Raw genomic sequence first — 15515 nt, forward strand, 5'->3', positions numbered from 1 at the left:
AATCAGCACTGTTATAGTTTAATTTGAGTTAAAAAAAAAAAAATTCTTCTTGGTTTTATGAACATTAAGGGAACGTTACATTTGATCATTTTGCAAACATCATTGGAACGTTACTTTTGAATGTTCTCTGAACATTCTGAAACAAGTGTAACATTTAAAAACATTAGATGAACATCCAACTAAAACATTTCAGAAAACAATTTCTATGAACAATGAGACCGTAAATTGAAAGATTACTGATCTTAAATATGAGAGATGATATCACATGAATCGTCAAAAAATGGCTTTTAAATCCAGCTGCTTGTGATGCTGTGAATTCCATTTATTTTTAGATAAGAAAAGGCACAAATCTCATGATCATTTCAGTTCATGAAGTGTCATATTTTGACATTTATTTGTTGATTTGATACAAAATTCATTGTAGTAATTCATATATGATGTTTTTGAGTTGATATTTCACTGCATCCCACATTTTGCACAGATTTGATTTTATTCCTCCATTTAAGAAATATTACATTTGATGGGGAGAAAAAATAAGGATTTCATTTAATTTTCCTAATTTTTACACAATATTCATCCAGCTAACAAAAATGTCTCTAAAATGTTTTGCTAATGTTTGTATTAAGTTATGAAAATGTTATTTCTGAAAGTTCAAAATAACCAGATTTTTAAGATGTTTTTAAGATGTTAGAAGTTTAAGATTAACGTTCATAACTAAATGGGAACTTTAGTAAAAAAAAAAAAAAAATTTAGAACATATTATTGTTAGCTTGGATGTATAAACAGTGTTTCTATGCTACCTTTTTGAGAAGATTATTAAAGATCAGATTACTGAATGAATATTTTATTAATGTTACTGGAAGAACATTTGTTCATAACTTTGAGAGAACATTTGATAAGTTCTGAGAATGTTTGATGTTAGCTGGGCAACAAGCTCAACCAATCAGCAATCAGTTATAATTGAGTTTAGACTAGCTTTTTTGTGTAGGCTATATAATATTTACAATAAAAAGCAATAAAATATTTCATATACAGTGCAGAAAGTGGCAGAAAACTTGCAAGGGCTTAAACCAAGCTTATTGCACAAAAAAATGATCATACCAACATGTTTATTTAATTTATGGGATAATTTGGATCCAAACTACAGTAGTCAACATTTAAAGTGGATCAAAACCTTTCATCAAAGTTGTCCTAAAACCTAATACCAAAATGTGTTCTTGTCTTAGGACAACTTTGAACTTTTTTGATCCACTTAAAATGTTGACTGCTATATTTTCAACCAGGTTGTATTTGCATATCTAAGATTCTCAGCTTTCATCTAAGGACATCACTAAACTACTTTCATCACTAAAAACCTTGTGTTTTACACAGTAAAGTAACAAGCCATGCATTGAAGTAGCATCACAATTCAGATGCATGGATTTATATGTCTGATAAAACATTGAGACTCGGCACACAAATAGCGTTTAGACTCATTCGATCTCTTGTGTTAAAATTCTACCCATTAATTTTACCCTTCCAGACGCTTCTTCAAATGGCTTTTAAGGCCATTTCACCAGTTTTATCTCAGGACAGATACTAGTGAAGCAGAAAATAAAGAAAGTAGCGCCGCGCACGGCGTTTAGTTAAAGCAACAGTAAAGACAGACGTGCATTTGGGCTCCGGTGGCAGAGATTAGTTATCGTATGATGATGTTTGTCTGGTAAAGGTTTCCATTTAAATGCACCCGGTGGTTATTTTGCATACTTCCCCTGCAATTTGCCTCAGCTCAGGACACACGGACTGTCATCCCGCTGTAATCTGTGGTAATTGGCAGGGGTAACGCTGTCTGACGGACACACACACACACACACACACACACACACACACACACACAGCAGGTGGAGAGAAACCCCTGGCTTCACCGAGTGGAAGTGACATGAAGACTTGATGGGTGGCCTTTTATTTTCGTCTTTTGCTCATATGGCAATAAATAAATGTTTTTTGCATGAAACAAAGTACTTTGTCCTGCAAAACGTGTCAGTCAAAGCAGAATCCATCAAAAACGTGTCCAATCGGCTGCAGCACTTTAGCAGTGATTCGGGAAACGTTATGAACAAACATTCTACCAGTATTGTTGTTAGAATGTTTTTTCAAAGTTATGTGGTCATAATGTTCTGAAAATGTTAGCACAAAAAGGTTATTCATACATTGTTTGTGGAACTTTTTCTGAAACATTTTAGTTAGAGGTTCGTCTAATGTTTTTTAAATGTTGCTACTTGAATCACAGCATACAGAGAACACTCAAAAGATAAGTTCCTGTAATGTATGCAAAATTGTACAATGTTCACATAAAAATGTTTTTAAAACACTGAAAAACTGGATGTTTTATTAAATTAATTTTAATGATGGTTAACACATTAATGATGGTTGTAAATAAATCAGACAATTTAGTGATATTCCTGCAGTTGAGGTCTTGAACGGTCTTGAAGCAAAATCCCGAGTCCTCTTAGTCTGCAAATTTCATTGCAAAATTAAGATGCACATTATTTTTTCTGAAAGGTATAATGTCCCTTTCCTAAACGGGGTTATTTGTTTGCTTTCAAATCATAAATACATAAAATATTTTATGTAAACCATGTGTTTTTAAATAAACTTTAAATACAATTCGCACATGTGTTTTTTCTTATTTGGAGAAAACTGTGATATTTGGATATGATTGAATTATTATTTCAAATATTATTGTAAAATATCAAGATGACAGGGTGGACAAGCACTTTGATTTTGACTTGACTTGGCGTGAACAGACTTGAACAGACTTTACTTGGCGTGAACAGACTTGAACAGACTTGACTTGGCATGAACAGACTTGGAACAGACTTGACTTGGCGTGAACAGACTTGGAACAGACTTGACTTGGCATGAACAGACTTGGAACAGACTTGACTTGGCGTGAACAGACTTGGAACAGACTTGACTTGGCGTGAACAGACTTGGAACAGACTTGACTTGGCGTGAACAGACTTGGAACAGGCTTGACTTGGCGTGAACAGACTTGGAACAGACTTGACTTGGCATGAACAGACTTGGAACAGACTTGACCTTGCGTGAACAGACTTGGAACAGGCTTGACTTGGCGTGAACAGACTTGGAACAGACTTGACTTGGCGTGAACAGACTTGGAACAGACTTGACTTGGCGTGAACAGACTTGGAACAGGCTTGACTTGGCGTGAACAGACTTGGAACAGACTTGACTTGGCGTGAACAGACTTGGAACAGACTTGACTTGGCGTGAACAGACTTGAACAGGCTTGACTTGGCGTGAACAGACTTGGAACAGGCTTGACTTGGCGTGAACAGACTTGAACAGACTTGACTTGGCGTGAACAGACTTGGAACAGACTTGACTTGGCGTGAACAGACTTGGAACAGACTTGACTTGGCGTGAACAGACTTGGAACAGCCTTGACTTGGCGTGAACAGACTTGGAACAGCCTTGACTTGGCGTGAACAGACTTGGAACAGACTTGACCTTGCGTGAACAGACTTGGAACAGGCTTGACTTGGCGTGAACAGACTTGGAACAGACTTGACTTGGCGTGAACAGACTTGGAACAGACTTGACTTGGCATGAACAGACTTGACTTGGCATAAACAGATTTGGAACAGACTTGACTTGGCATGAAAAGAATTGACTTGACATGAACAGACTTGACTTGGTGTGAACAGACTTGGAACAGACTTGAATTGGCAAACTAAAATAAATTGATTGCAACCACTTACCTTACTTTTTTTTTAGTAAATTCAGTGAATAATTTTTTTTCGGTGACAGTGACATTTATTGACCCATATAGTCGTGTTTATATTATTTTATTTATGTATTTGTGTATTTTAATATTAATATAGAATGAAAGCAACTAGGATGGTGCCCTCCCTGGGAGTTGGTGCCCTATAGGGAGTGGCGGTACTGTTTGGGAATCTCTGTCATAAAGCCCTGCTGATGTACTGATGAATGAATGTTGAATTAAAGCTGTGGTTTCTGCTGTTTGTCAGAATCACGCACCTCCAGATCTCTACCAGATGACCAAGAACCCAGAAGATTCACCCAATGAGCCAGACGTGCTGGAGATCCACTTCGCTAAAGGTTAGTGAATGTGTCTTTCTACAAATGTGCTGCAAATTGCTGTTTTGTTACGGTTTACAGGCACAGATCTCATAGAGTCAACTGTTTCATGAGTCTGTAAACTACTATCTAACATTAAATTAATACTGACTGCAGGAAAGAAAAAAAAATGACGAAAAAATGTTTTACTGAGAGAGCAATTCATTTAGTTTAAATCTAAAGTAGCCTAAATAAATGTATATCAAGTCAAATATACTGTATTTATACACCGCATGCATAATTATTAGGCACATTGATATTCTGATGACATTTTTTTTTTCCAAGCACATTTTATCAATTCCAAACTGCATCAATCTTAATAACTACTATTAATTTTGTAGTTAATCGTTTATAAGTGATATATAATTGTCCATGAAGGCTGGAAGTGAAAAACTCCTTATATTCAGGTGTGCAGAATTTTTAGCCATGTTTTCTTTTACAGATAAAATGAGCCCAAAAAAGCAAAAAAGTCAAAAATTATTAAATCCCCATGAGAAATATTCAAAACTAATGCAATACAGAAATCGTATCAACGTGCATAATAATTATGCACGCGGTACATATATATATATATATATATATATATATGTATATAATGTATATATTACTATACACATTGTTTCAAAGCAGCTTTACACGAAAGTCATGAAGATAATGTTTATAATATCTTAATATCTTCATGTCTTATTGTCGCATATAGCACATTAGAGTTTGACGATAATAGTTACATTTTGTGACAAAATAAAAAAAAATCAAGTAGTTGAGATTTGCTCTATATTGCTTTTGAGCGTGCTATATGTTTATGGTTAATGTCTAACAGAGCTTTCATTTCATGTTTGGTTTTCATTAAAATTTTTGTGACAATATAAACAATGAAGCAGTAGATAGTGCTATATAGTATGTATCTTTTGAAACATTATTATTAAGTCTTTACTTTCACTTCTTTATCAATTTAACATATCTTTGAATAGAAGTATTAATTTCTTTAAAAAAACGTATTGACCCCAAACTTTTGAACAGTAGTGTATATTGACACGAAAGATTTTTATTTTGAAAAAATTTGGTTCTTTTTAGCTTTTAATTTATCAAAGAATCTCGCGTATCATAAAAATATATATATATATATATATATTGTGCAGCACAGCTGTTTTCAACATTGATAATAATCAGAAATGTTTGTTGAGCAGTAAATCAGTATATTATAATGATTTCTGAAGATCATGTGACACTGAAGACTGGAGTAATGATGCTGAAAATACAGCTGCAGATCACAGGAATACATTACAGTTTAATGGATATTCAGAAAACAGTCATTTTAAATTATAATGATATTTTACAATTTTACTGTATTTTTGATCAATTAAATGCAGCCTTGGTGAGCAGAAGGTATCTATCTATCTATCTACATATATGCACACACACACACATTTAGGTCTATATATATTTGGACACTGACACAATTTTCATACTTTTGGCTCTGTATGCCACCAGAACCCAATTAAAAATAAAACAATCAAGATGAAATTGAAGTGCAGACTTTAAGCTCTAATTCAAGGGGTTGAACAAAAATATAACATAAAATGCTTAGGAATTACAACCATTTTTATCTCTCATTTTCAGGGGCTCAAATGTAATTGGACAAATAAATGTAATCATAAATAAAATTTTAATTTTTAATATTTTGTTGAGAATCCTTTGCAAGCAATGACTGCCTTAAATCTGAACTCATGGACATCAGCAGAGACTGGGTTTCTTCTTTGAGATGCTTTGCCAGGTCTTTACTACGGCTGACTTCAGTTGTTTGTTTGTGGCACTTTCTGCCTTTAGTTTAGTCTTCAGCGAGTTAAATGCTGCTCGATCGGGTTGAGATCAGGAGATTGACTCGGCCGTTGCAGAATATTCCCCTTTGTTACCTTCAGAAACTCCTGGGTTGCTTTTGCTGTATGTTTTGGGTCATCGTTCATTTGTACTCTGAAGCACTGCTCAATCAGCTTTGCTGCATTTGACTGAATCTGGGCTTCTGACTTCTTTCTTCCAGTCATTCTGGTACAGGTTGATCTTAATTTCAGCCGCCCAAAGAATGCTTTTCCAGAAGTGCTCTGGTTTTTTAGATGTTTTTTTGGCAAAATCTAATCAGGCCTTGTTTGCAGCTTGTGGTGAAGCCTCTGTATTTGCTCTGGTGAAGTCTTCTCTTGATTGTAGACGCGTCTGCCTCCTGGAGTGTGTTCTTCTCTTGGCTGGATGTCGTGAAAGGGTTTTTCTTAACCATGGAGAGGATTCTCCGATCATCACCACTGTTGTCCTCCGTGGACGTCCAGGTCTTTTTATGTTTCTGAGCTCACCACCAGTGCAGTCTTGTTTTCTCTGTTGATTTGGCTCCTAATGTTCCTGCTCTCTCTCTGATGGATCTGTTTTGTTTTTGAAGCCTAATAATCGTCTGTTTCACTTGTATGGAGAGATCCTTTGACCGCATGATGTGGTTCACAGCAACAGCTTCCAAATGCAAATGACACACTTAGAATCAACCACAGACCTTTTACCTGCTTAATTGATGTAGAAATAACGAAAGAATAGCCCACATCTGTCCAATTACTTATGGTCCCTTGGAAAAGGGGGGAGGTACATATTTAAGAGCTGTAATTCCTTAACCTTTCCTCCAATGTGATGCTCAAAGTGTGCACTTTAAACCCATATTCATTATATAACTGTAACTTGAATATGTTTTGGTCAGCAGTTAAAATAATACAAATTGTGCCTGTGTCCAAATAAACATGGTTGTGTGTGTGTGTGTATATAATATCTGTTTTTTATATGTAGAGCTGTGCAATAATACAGTTTTCTGCAATGATATAAGCAACCCTTCAGTTGTGATTTGCTGTGTAGTATATAATGAAGCAGCATGTGAGCGTGTGTTTGTGCAGTGAAATGTTTGGGTTTCTCAAAGAAACTGTTTTTAGACAGTTAAACAAAGTGCGTGAGGGAGTCGAACTCCGGTTCCCATATTTGCAGAATTAGAATTTCAATGGTTGTGTGGGACCCCGAGTGAACTAGTAATGTGATTTTATCAGACAGCGATGTCATTGTGCTCTATGATCCGTTTTGATCGGCCATCAGTATTCATAGATATTTGAGCACGTCCATTTAATGTCCATGAGAAAAGCTGTTTTAGTGATTCTCACAATAGAAGCCCCCCGTCGCCGCCCCGCTCCTGTAAAGACCTGGTTTATCTTTCTATTCTGCTGCGTCTTTTCTTCTCCTCACTTTCTCAGCACTCTCTCTCATTGAGAAAAAAGAATTTTAACGACCAAACCTTTTCCCTCTTGTCATTTTAACCCCCGTTTCTTTGCCACGTCTTCTACTGCTCCTCAAAAGGGGAACGGTGCGAAAGACGGGGAAAGAGTGGAAAAATGTAAAGCGGTAATTTTTCCTACAACTGTGTCTTCTGTCCTATTGTTGCCTTTCTAAGGCCGAGAGAAAGAGTGCGGTGAATGCAGTGCACGCGGAGCGAGACCGAGAGAGAGAAGTGGCCGAGAGACTCCGTCTTCATGCGCTGTTTCATTTATTTGAACTTTTAATCTAATTATTAACTATCTGAAGGATTCGAGGGCTTTGTCTGCTCTTTTGGGTGCCCTGTGGTCCGAGGACTCTGGATACGAAAACTTCTCACCCGAGAATATTTGTCAAGGGACTAACCAAAAGTGGCTTTATTTACTCTTTCCCATGCAACAACAGCCCAAAGTGACTTATAAGCTTCAAAAGGTATAAGAAATGTCATAAGAGACTGTATGAGTCATGAAAGTTGATATTTGAGATTATAAATGTCCAACCTGTGTCATATCTTGCAGTCAAACATGGCACGACACCAGGGTTATTATAGTTAACTCAAACAAAAATTTAAAACAAAAATATACAAAAACTTTTTTTTTTTTGGTTTGGTTAACTGAAATAAAATACCATTTTAAAAAAATGTATTAAATGAATTCAGCTAGCTCTCAAAACATTTCTCATTTTCATTTATTTTAACTGATGCACTAAAATGACTAAACCTTAAACTGAAATAAAATTAATAAAACATATTATTTTTTTATTTTTTTTAAAGTAATAAAATTTGAATTAAAAAAAAAAAAACACAACAAAGTTACTAAAACCTTAAGGAAATTTAAATAAAAACGCAATAATTCAAACTAGTATTAATAAAATAAATCTTACCGATACTAAAATAACACTGGACAACACGTGTAACCACACCATATCTGATATTAGAGAAATTACTATTGCATAACGGTCATATGACTTTAGAATATAGAGTCTATGGACTAATAAAGATACTTTTATGCAGTTTTTCTCTTTTTGGAGACGTGGTCACTATAAACTGTTGTTGATTCAAATGTCAAGTTCAGATCTCAAAATTCTAAATTCAAAAGTCAAATTTCATGTTAAAAACTGCATGAAGATTTTTTTTTCAATTGTCTCCTATGAAAAAATGAACAACATCCGAGTTTGAAATGACAGTAAATAATGATGATGGTTTTTGGTGTTTACAGCTGTGAACGGATGAGCAGAACCCCGTGTTAAATGCTAATCAGACCCGTATGGGATCTTTTCTTTCTCCTTCAAAAGTCTTCTCCGCCTTCTCCTTCAGTTCCTCCTCCTCCCCCCCGATCCATTGGTATCCTCCACCTCTGGCCTCTGAGCCGCTCATTTCACGTTATGAATAAGTCGACTATTCAGCGTGATTCAAGCAGACTGATCTGATCATTTCACTTCTACAGCAGCCACAAAAACACTATATCTAGACTCTTCAGCCACACTTAAACATGAAATATAAGTCACTAATTTAGTTAAGGAAAGATAAATACGTTTTAAATGTATTCAAACGGATAAAACAACAGATGTAGTGATGAAAATGAAGATTAAAACATACTGTCTGTATCTCTCTATCTCTCTATCTATCTATCTGGTTATCTAGCCATCCATCCATCCGTTCACCCACCCACCCATGTATCCATCCGTCCATCATCATATGTTAATGTAAAATCTTTTGTAATATAACTTGTGTTTGTTTGTATGCTGGTTTTTATTGTATTTGTTATACTTGTATATTTTTAATTGTTTATGCCATGAAAACAGCCTAAGATGTTGACATGGCATTAAATAAATAAATATAATATCCATCCATCCGTCTGTCTGTTTTATCGTTGTCATTCTGTTCTGTCGTTTTCTCTCTCATTTCCGAGCAGCAGAGTGTTTGTTATTTTCCCGTGCCGCTCTTCTCTCTCTGATGTGGATGATGTTCCTCACACTGATGTATGTTGGTTCTCTCAGGTGTTCCAGTCAAAGTCACGCATGTAAAGGAAGGAACATGTAAAGAGACGCCGCTGGAGATCTTCTGCTATCTGAATGAGATCGGGTGAGCATGAAGGAGTTCAGTCTCAGTGTGTACTATCATGTCTTCAGCAATGATCTGATCAGAGCTTGTGTTTCTCTGTGGCTCCTTAAGGGGGCGATCAGAAACTTCAGATTGTATTCGTTCATAATCAGCCACATAAACATACAAATGTCATTTGGTACAGTAAGGGTATGTGTCACTGGAGAATATGTGCATTTGTATATGTATTGAATATGTAGTCATTGGTCAATAACACACTCTCTGGTTTCACAGTGGGAAGCATGGTGTGGGGAGGATCGATATTGTGGAGAACCGCTTCATTGGAATGAAGTCCAGAGGTACAAATCTACATTTATGCATTTATCAGATTCTTTATCTAAAGCGCCTTACATTGCATTCGAGATAGACATTTGATCAGTTCATGCATTCACTGGGAATCAAACCAAAAAGCAAATAGCGAAATGAATGGTTGTTGCAATACTGTCAAATTAAAGAAATTATGACAAAATCATACTAAGTTATGATAATTATATGAATATTAATTTATTGTTGTTATTATGAAGAAAAATAAATATATATATATATATAATATAAATAAAACATATAATCATGTATATATTAAATTATGCACTTAATATATAATCTTTTTTATTATTTATTTATGCTAATAATAATAATAAATTAATTTCCTATATTATTGTTGTTGTTAACAAAAATAAAATATAAATAAAAGTATATATAAAATTATACGCACTCATTTTAATATATGTTTAATGAATATAATTTTTATGTTTTTTGTAAGTAATAATAATAACACATTTTCTTATATTTTCTTTTAATGTTTAAAAAGTATGTTTTGCAAGAAAATACCATAAAATTCTTCTACTTCAAAAATTCATGTTAAATTCCATGTGTTTCTTTCTAATTGTGAGTGAAAATAGCTTCTACACCAATTTAGTTTTTTTTTTAAGTGATAATTTTATCATAATTTCTTCAGTGTTGCAGAATGCAGAAATGACTCCATGGAACGGTGCAGAAATGAAACGCTTCACTTTTAATTTCTGATCCTTGAACTGTATGTAAAGTCCCTCACGTTTGATGTTTGTCCAACTGTTGGCAAAAGCTTTTCCTCCCTTCCATCAAATGTTTTGTGAAGAGCAGTTTCAGATGAATAAGCCGCTGTATTGGGTCCGTCGGCCTCACGCCGCTCTGATTGGCAAATTGTCTTCCTCCACTGTCTCCGGAGTGGCAGGTAGGAATTGGAAAAATACGCGAGGTCTTGTTTTCCCCAACGGTTCACAGAAGATCAGACCTATTCTTCTGAAAGTCAGCGTTTAGGATGTTCAATAAAGACCCTGACAGCCTGTGTTTATGTGACACGGTCCAGCAGAATGAAGTGAACTGGTGTTTATGTGTGTCACGCTCACCCAGACGGAGGTTCAGACGGAAGCTGTCATTCGCTGACAGAACAAGAAATCACTGCAGAACTCATCCAGAGTGATCACAGGACAGGAGTTACTTCATCATCTCATGCAATTACATGCTCTCTAAATATTACCATAACTCAGGTCTGCAGTATCGAAAGAAATCATTCATCAAGGATGCATAAATTGATCAAAAGTGACAGTAAAGACATTTATAATGTGTCAAAAGATTTATATTACAGTTTCCACAGAAATATTGGGCAGCACAACTGTTTTAAGCATTGATAATAATCAGAAATGAGCAAATCAGCATATTCGAATGATTTCTGAAGATCATGTGACACTGAAGACTGGAGTAATGATGCTGAAAATACAGCTGTGCATCACAGAAATACATTACAGTTTAACAGATAATCACATAGAAAACAGCTAAAATTATTCCACATTTTTTTTGGCCACATAAATGCAGCCTTGGTGAGCAGAAGACGCTCCGAAACATTGATTTAATATTCAAGAACATTACAAAATCTGGGTGATAGTTTACATCACTGTATAATTTTAATCCTAAAATAGATTAAACCTAATTAATAAAAATTACAAAAGCACAAATCAAAATTACAAATATAAAACGAAAAGTGAACATATAAAATAAACACTAATTCAAACATTAAATAAAAGCCATAATAGTATTACTAGAAGGACACTGGATTCTCATTAACATATGATTAAATCATGATTTTAATAAAATTAATATGAAAATATATGGAAAGATAAAAATAAAAATTCTAAATATTTCTAAAACCGTAATACTGTCATAGGTCATGATATTAGAACTTAAAGGCTGGTATTTCTATAAAGATACACTTCTGTAATTATAGAAGACCATAATAAAAATTGACATTTTATAAAGTTATATTATTGGCTAATATTTAGAAATAAAGTGGATTTTATGTTTTGAAGAAACACCATATAGTGCAGCATATGTTAATGCGGAACCAGTGTTATTTTATTATTACTTTATACTATTATAGGTTTTATTAATATTTTGAATTTTTTGAATTTTATTTTTTTTTATTTTGTTCTGTGCTTTTTGAAAAAATATTATTACAGTAGTCAACATTTGAAGTGGATCAAAACCGTTCATCAAAGTTGTCCTAAAACCTAAAACCAAAATGCATTCTTGTCTTAGGACAACTTTGATGAACGGTTTTGATCCACTTCAAATGTTGACTACTGTATTTAAGTTTAATCTCTTTCAGTTTTATTTCTTATAATTTTAGTGTTTCAACTTTTTCAACTTTTTTTGGTTAGCTGCTAATGCAGCGTTTAAATCTTTTTTTGTTTAGTTAAAATTTTTCATCTAATATATATATTTCAATGAGCACAAAGTTTTGGTGAATGCCACTGTGTCGCAGCCTCAGGCTTGAGTTATTAAGCTCTTTAAATCAGGTGACTGTGTGTGTGTGTGTGTGTGTGTGTGTGTGTGTGTGTGTTCAGAGGACAGTCTTTGAAGTGTTAAAGCAGTATTAACACCACCGGAGTCAGGAATGATAAGCCACCAGCCATTTAACCTCATCGTCCCCATCTCTGCTGAGTAAAGATGCATGTAAATCAGTCCTTCATCTCTCAGGATCTTAATACCTGCAGAGACTTTTATCAGATTTTCCTGACGGAAGCGCAGCGCTTTAGTCCCTCAATCTCCTGCGCTAAATCCACAGTCTTAATGTATCAGATTGCCACTTTTCAGGACTTAAGAGATGTGGGTAATTTGCTAAGTCTTGTTTTGGGCAGCAGTTTCTGTGGCCTTTCAGAGGTTTGGACTGAGCCGGGCTTCTGCCTCCAGGGACGGAGATTGTTTTACACGAAAGACTCTTAGAAGTCAAAAAGCTTCTGTTTAATGAAGGAATTGTACCTTTACTGGAAGAAATCTTTAGTCTTTAATCTTTAATCTTTTTGTCTTATTCACTGTTTCTGTGTTACAAACTTTAACAGCACTGTGTCTGATTTTAAGTAATTGGAAATCACATATTTTCACATAAATCTATTTTTTATCATTTGTAATAAAAAAATAAAAATAAAAAAAATATATATATATATTAGTTTTAAATAATATTTACAATACTGTTATTATTTTATATTTTACATTTTCATTTTATAGTTATAGTGTATTTTTGTCATTTTTAGTACTTTTTTAAAATATGTGCCTATATAGTTTTTATTAATTGTATTTTAGATTTAGTTATTTTAGTGTCAAGCTAAACTAAATTAAAATGACAAATGTTGCTGAAATAATTTTTTTCATATTTTATTTAATGTTAGTAACATTTATTTTCTTTAAAAAAATTGTTTTAGTGAGCTATAATAAGCCTGATATATACAGTATCTCACAGAAGTGAGTACACCCCTCACATTTTTGTAATTATTTTATTATATCTTTTCATGTGACAACACTGAAGAAATGACACTTTGCTACAATGTAAAGTAGTGAGTGTACAGCTTGTATAACAGAGTAAATTAGCTGTCCCCTCAAAATAACTCAACACACAGCCATTAATGTCTAAACCGCTGGACACAAAAGTGAGTACACCCCTAAGTGAAAATGTCCAAATTTGGCCCAATTTTTTATAGTCCAGTGATTTTAATAAAAAGTAAATTTTTGGAATATAATGTTTTATTTATTCATATTTATTAGATGTTTTAAATTTTTTTATTGATGTTTAGTGATATGTTATGTTGTAGTAAATCAAATAATTTAAGAATCATATTTTGGTTGATTTGGCCATTGAAAAGCATATCCTGGTTTTTAATCTGAATGGTGTGTATGCTGGTCATTTTCTGGCCTATAGAGTGGACACAGTCAATCATCATCATGTGTGTTTGTGTAAAGACTTCATTCCCGTCTGTCAGCTCTGAGCTCTGAAGAATAGCAGCCTCTGGACCTTCAGGTGTCCGTTCATCATCACCTGTGACCCCTCAGACAGCCAAGCGAAGCTTCATTTCTGTGTCAGACGCAGACGCTGTAAATTGCCGGGTAGCGTAAAGCTGAGCAGCGGATGCTGACAGACTCCAATGATGCTTTCCTTCTCTATTATCATTCATGTGGCAGCTGTCAATGTGTCCGTCAACACCCGTCGTCATGACAACCATAATTCAGAATGAATGGGATTGTTCCCAAAAATCAGCACAGAAAACTCTTTTAACGCTGTTCTTATTTTTTACTAGACATTGCCTTGATGCTACTCTTCTTGTGTTAATCGGTTTTGTGATGGTAAAATCAAACCTCTTTTCGCTCGGGGCTGAAACAATGATTTTTTCATTTTCTTTACCCATCAGGTATCTATGAAACCCCTGGAGGAACTATCCTGCTTCACACTCATCTGGACATTGAGACCTTCACGATGGACCGAGAGGTTCGGAAGATCAAACAAAGTCTTGGCATCAAGTTCTCCGAGCTCATCTATAACGGTACGGATCAGGGTTGAGCTGTCATTACAAACCAACTCACATTTACAGTTCAGAAAAGAGGGTGTCTGTCTGTGTCTGTGTCTCTCTCTCTCTCTCTCTCTGTCTATGTCTGTCTGTCTGTCCGTCTGTCTGTTAAGGCCTGATGTACTTCAAATGAACTCGAAGAACAAACTGATATGACATCATTTCGAACAAAATCAGGGCCGAAACGAAGTTCATTTTGAGTTCGTTTCGGCAGTTCGAAACAGCTCACCAAAGCAAACTTTCTGGGGGAGTTTGTTTTGGCTCCTAAACACCTTTGAGCTGCCATTGGTCCGTGGCAATTAGGCAATCGGTGGGTGTATTCTGGAACTCCAGTTTCTTTGATGTGGGTTTTTTTATTTTTCGATTCGTTTCTCATTCAATGGAGGTCAGGCAGGAGAACAACATCTCCGAGTCACTATTTATTCAATGTAGAGAAACATCAGATGCAGGTTTTCCATAGCCATGAATGAAAGGAAAGAATGAAGATATAAGGTAGCAAGTACCAAATACATGTGTTTCAAATAAATGTTACACCATACTGCTGCTGCTGTATACCTTTAAAAGCTATACAATAAATGAAACGCCAAAAGAACATACGATAATAAACCTTTGTTTTTATGAAATCATGACACCACATAAAATATAAAATGTCTGTCTGTGTCTCTGTCTGCCCGTCTGTCTGTCCGTCCGTCCGTCTATCTTTTCGTCCGTCTGTCTGTCTGTCCGTCTGTCTGTCCCTCCGTCTATCTGTGTCTGTCAGTCCATCTGTCTGTCCGTCTATCTGTGTCTGTCTGTCTGTCTGTCTGTCAGTCTGTGTCTGTCTCTCCATCCGTCTATCTGTGTCTGTCCGTCTGTTTGTCTGCGTCTCTGTCCGTCTGTCTGTCTGTTTGTCCGTCTGTCCCTCTGTCTGTCCGTCTATCTTTCCGTCCGTCTGTCCGTCCGTCTGTCTGTCTGTCTGTCTGTCTGTCTGTCTGTCCGTCCGTCTGTTTGTCTGCGTCTCTGTCTGTCTGTCTGTCTGTTTGTCCGTCTGTCCCTCTGTCTGTCCGTCTATCTTTCCGTCCGTCTGTCTG

General features: G+C 35.3%; 1 protein-coding gene across 1 annotated transcript in view; it reads left to right on the forward strand.

Annotated features, from left to right (window-relative positions):
* Positions 1 to 15515, forward strand: part of LOC306869223 (argininosuccinate synthase-like) — a 33482-nt gene that overhangs the window by 12309 nt on the left and 5658 nt on the right. The window contains exons 9-12 of the mRNA XM_079415895.1: positions 4035 to 4125; positions 9469 to 9553; positions 9806 to 9870; positions 14290 to 14421. Coding sequence (XP_079272021.1) covers positions 4035 to 4125; positions 9469 to 9553; positions 9806 to 9870; positions 14290 to 14421 — 373 coding nt within the window. The remainder of the gene's footprint in view (positions 1 to 4034; positions 4126 to 9468; positions 9554 to 9805; positions 9871 to 14289; positions 14422 to 15515) is intronic.

This window comes from Barbus barbus (genome assembly GCF_936440315.1).
Source record: "Barbus barbus genome assembly, chromosome: 5".
NCBI classification, from domain to species: Eukaryota; Metazoa; Chordata; class Actinopteri; order Cypriniformes; family Cyprinidae; genus Barbus; species Barbus barbus.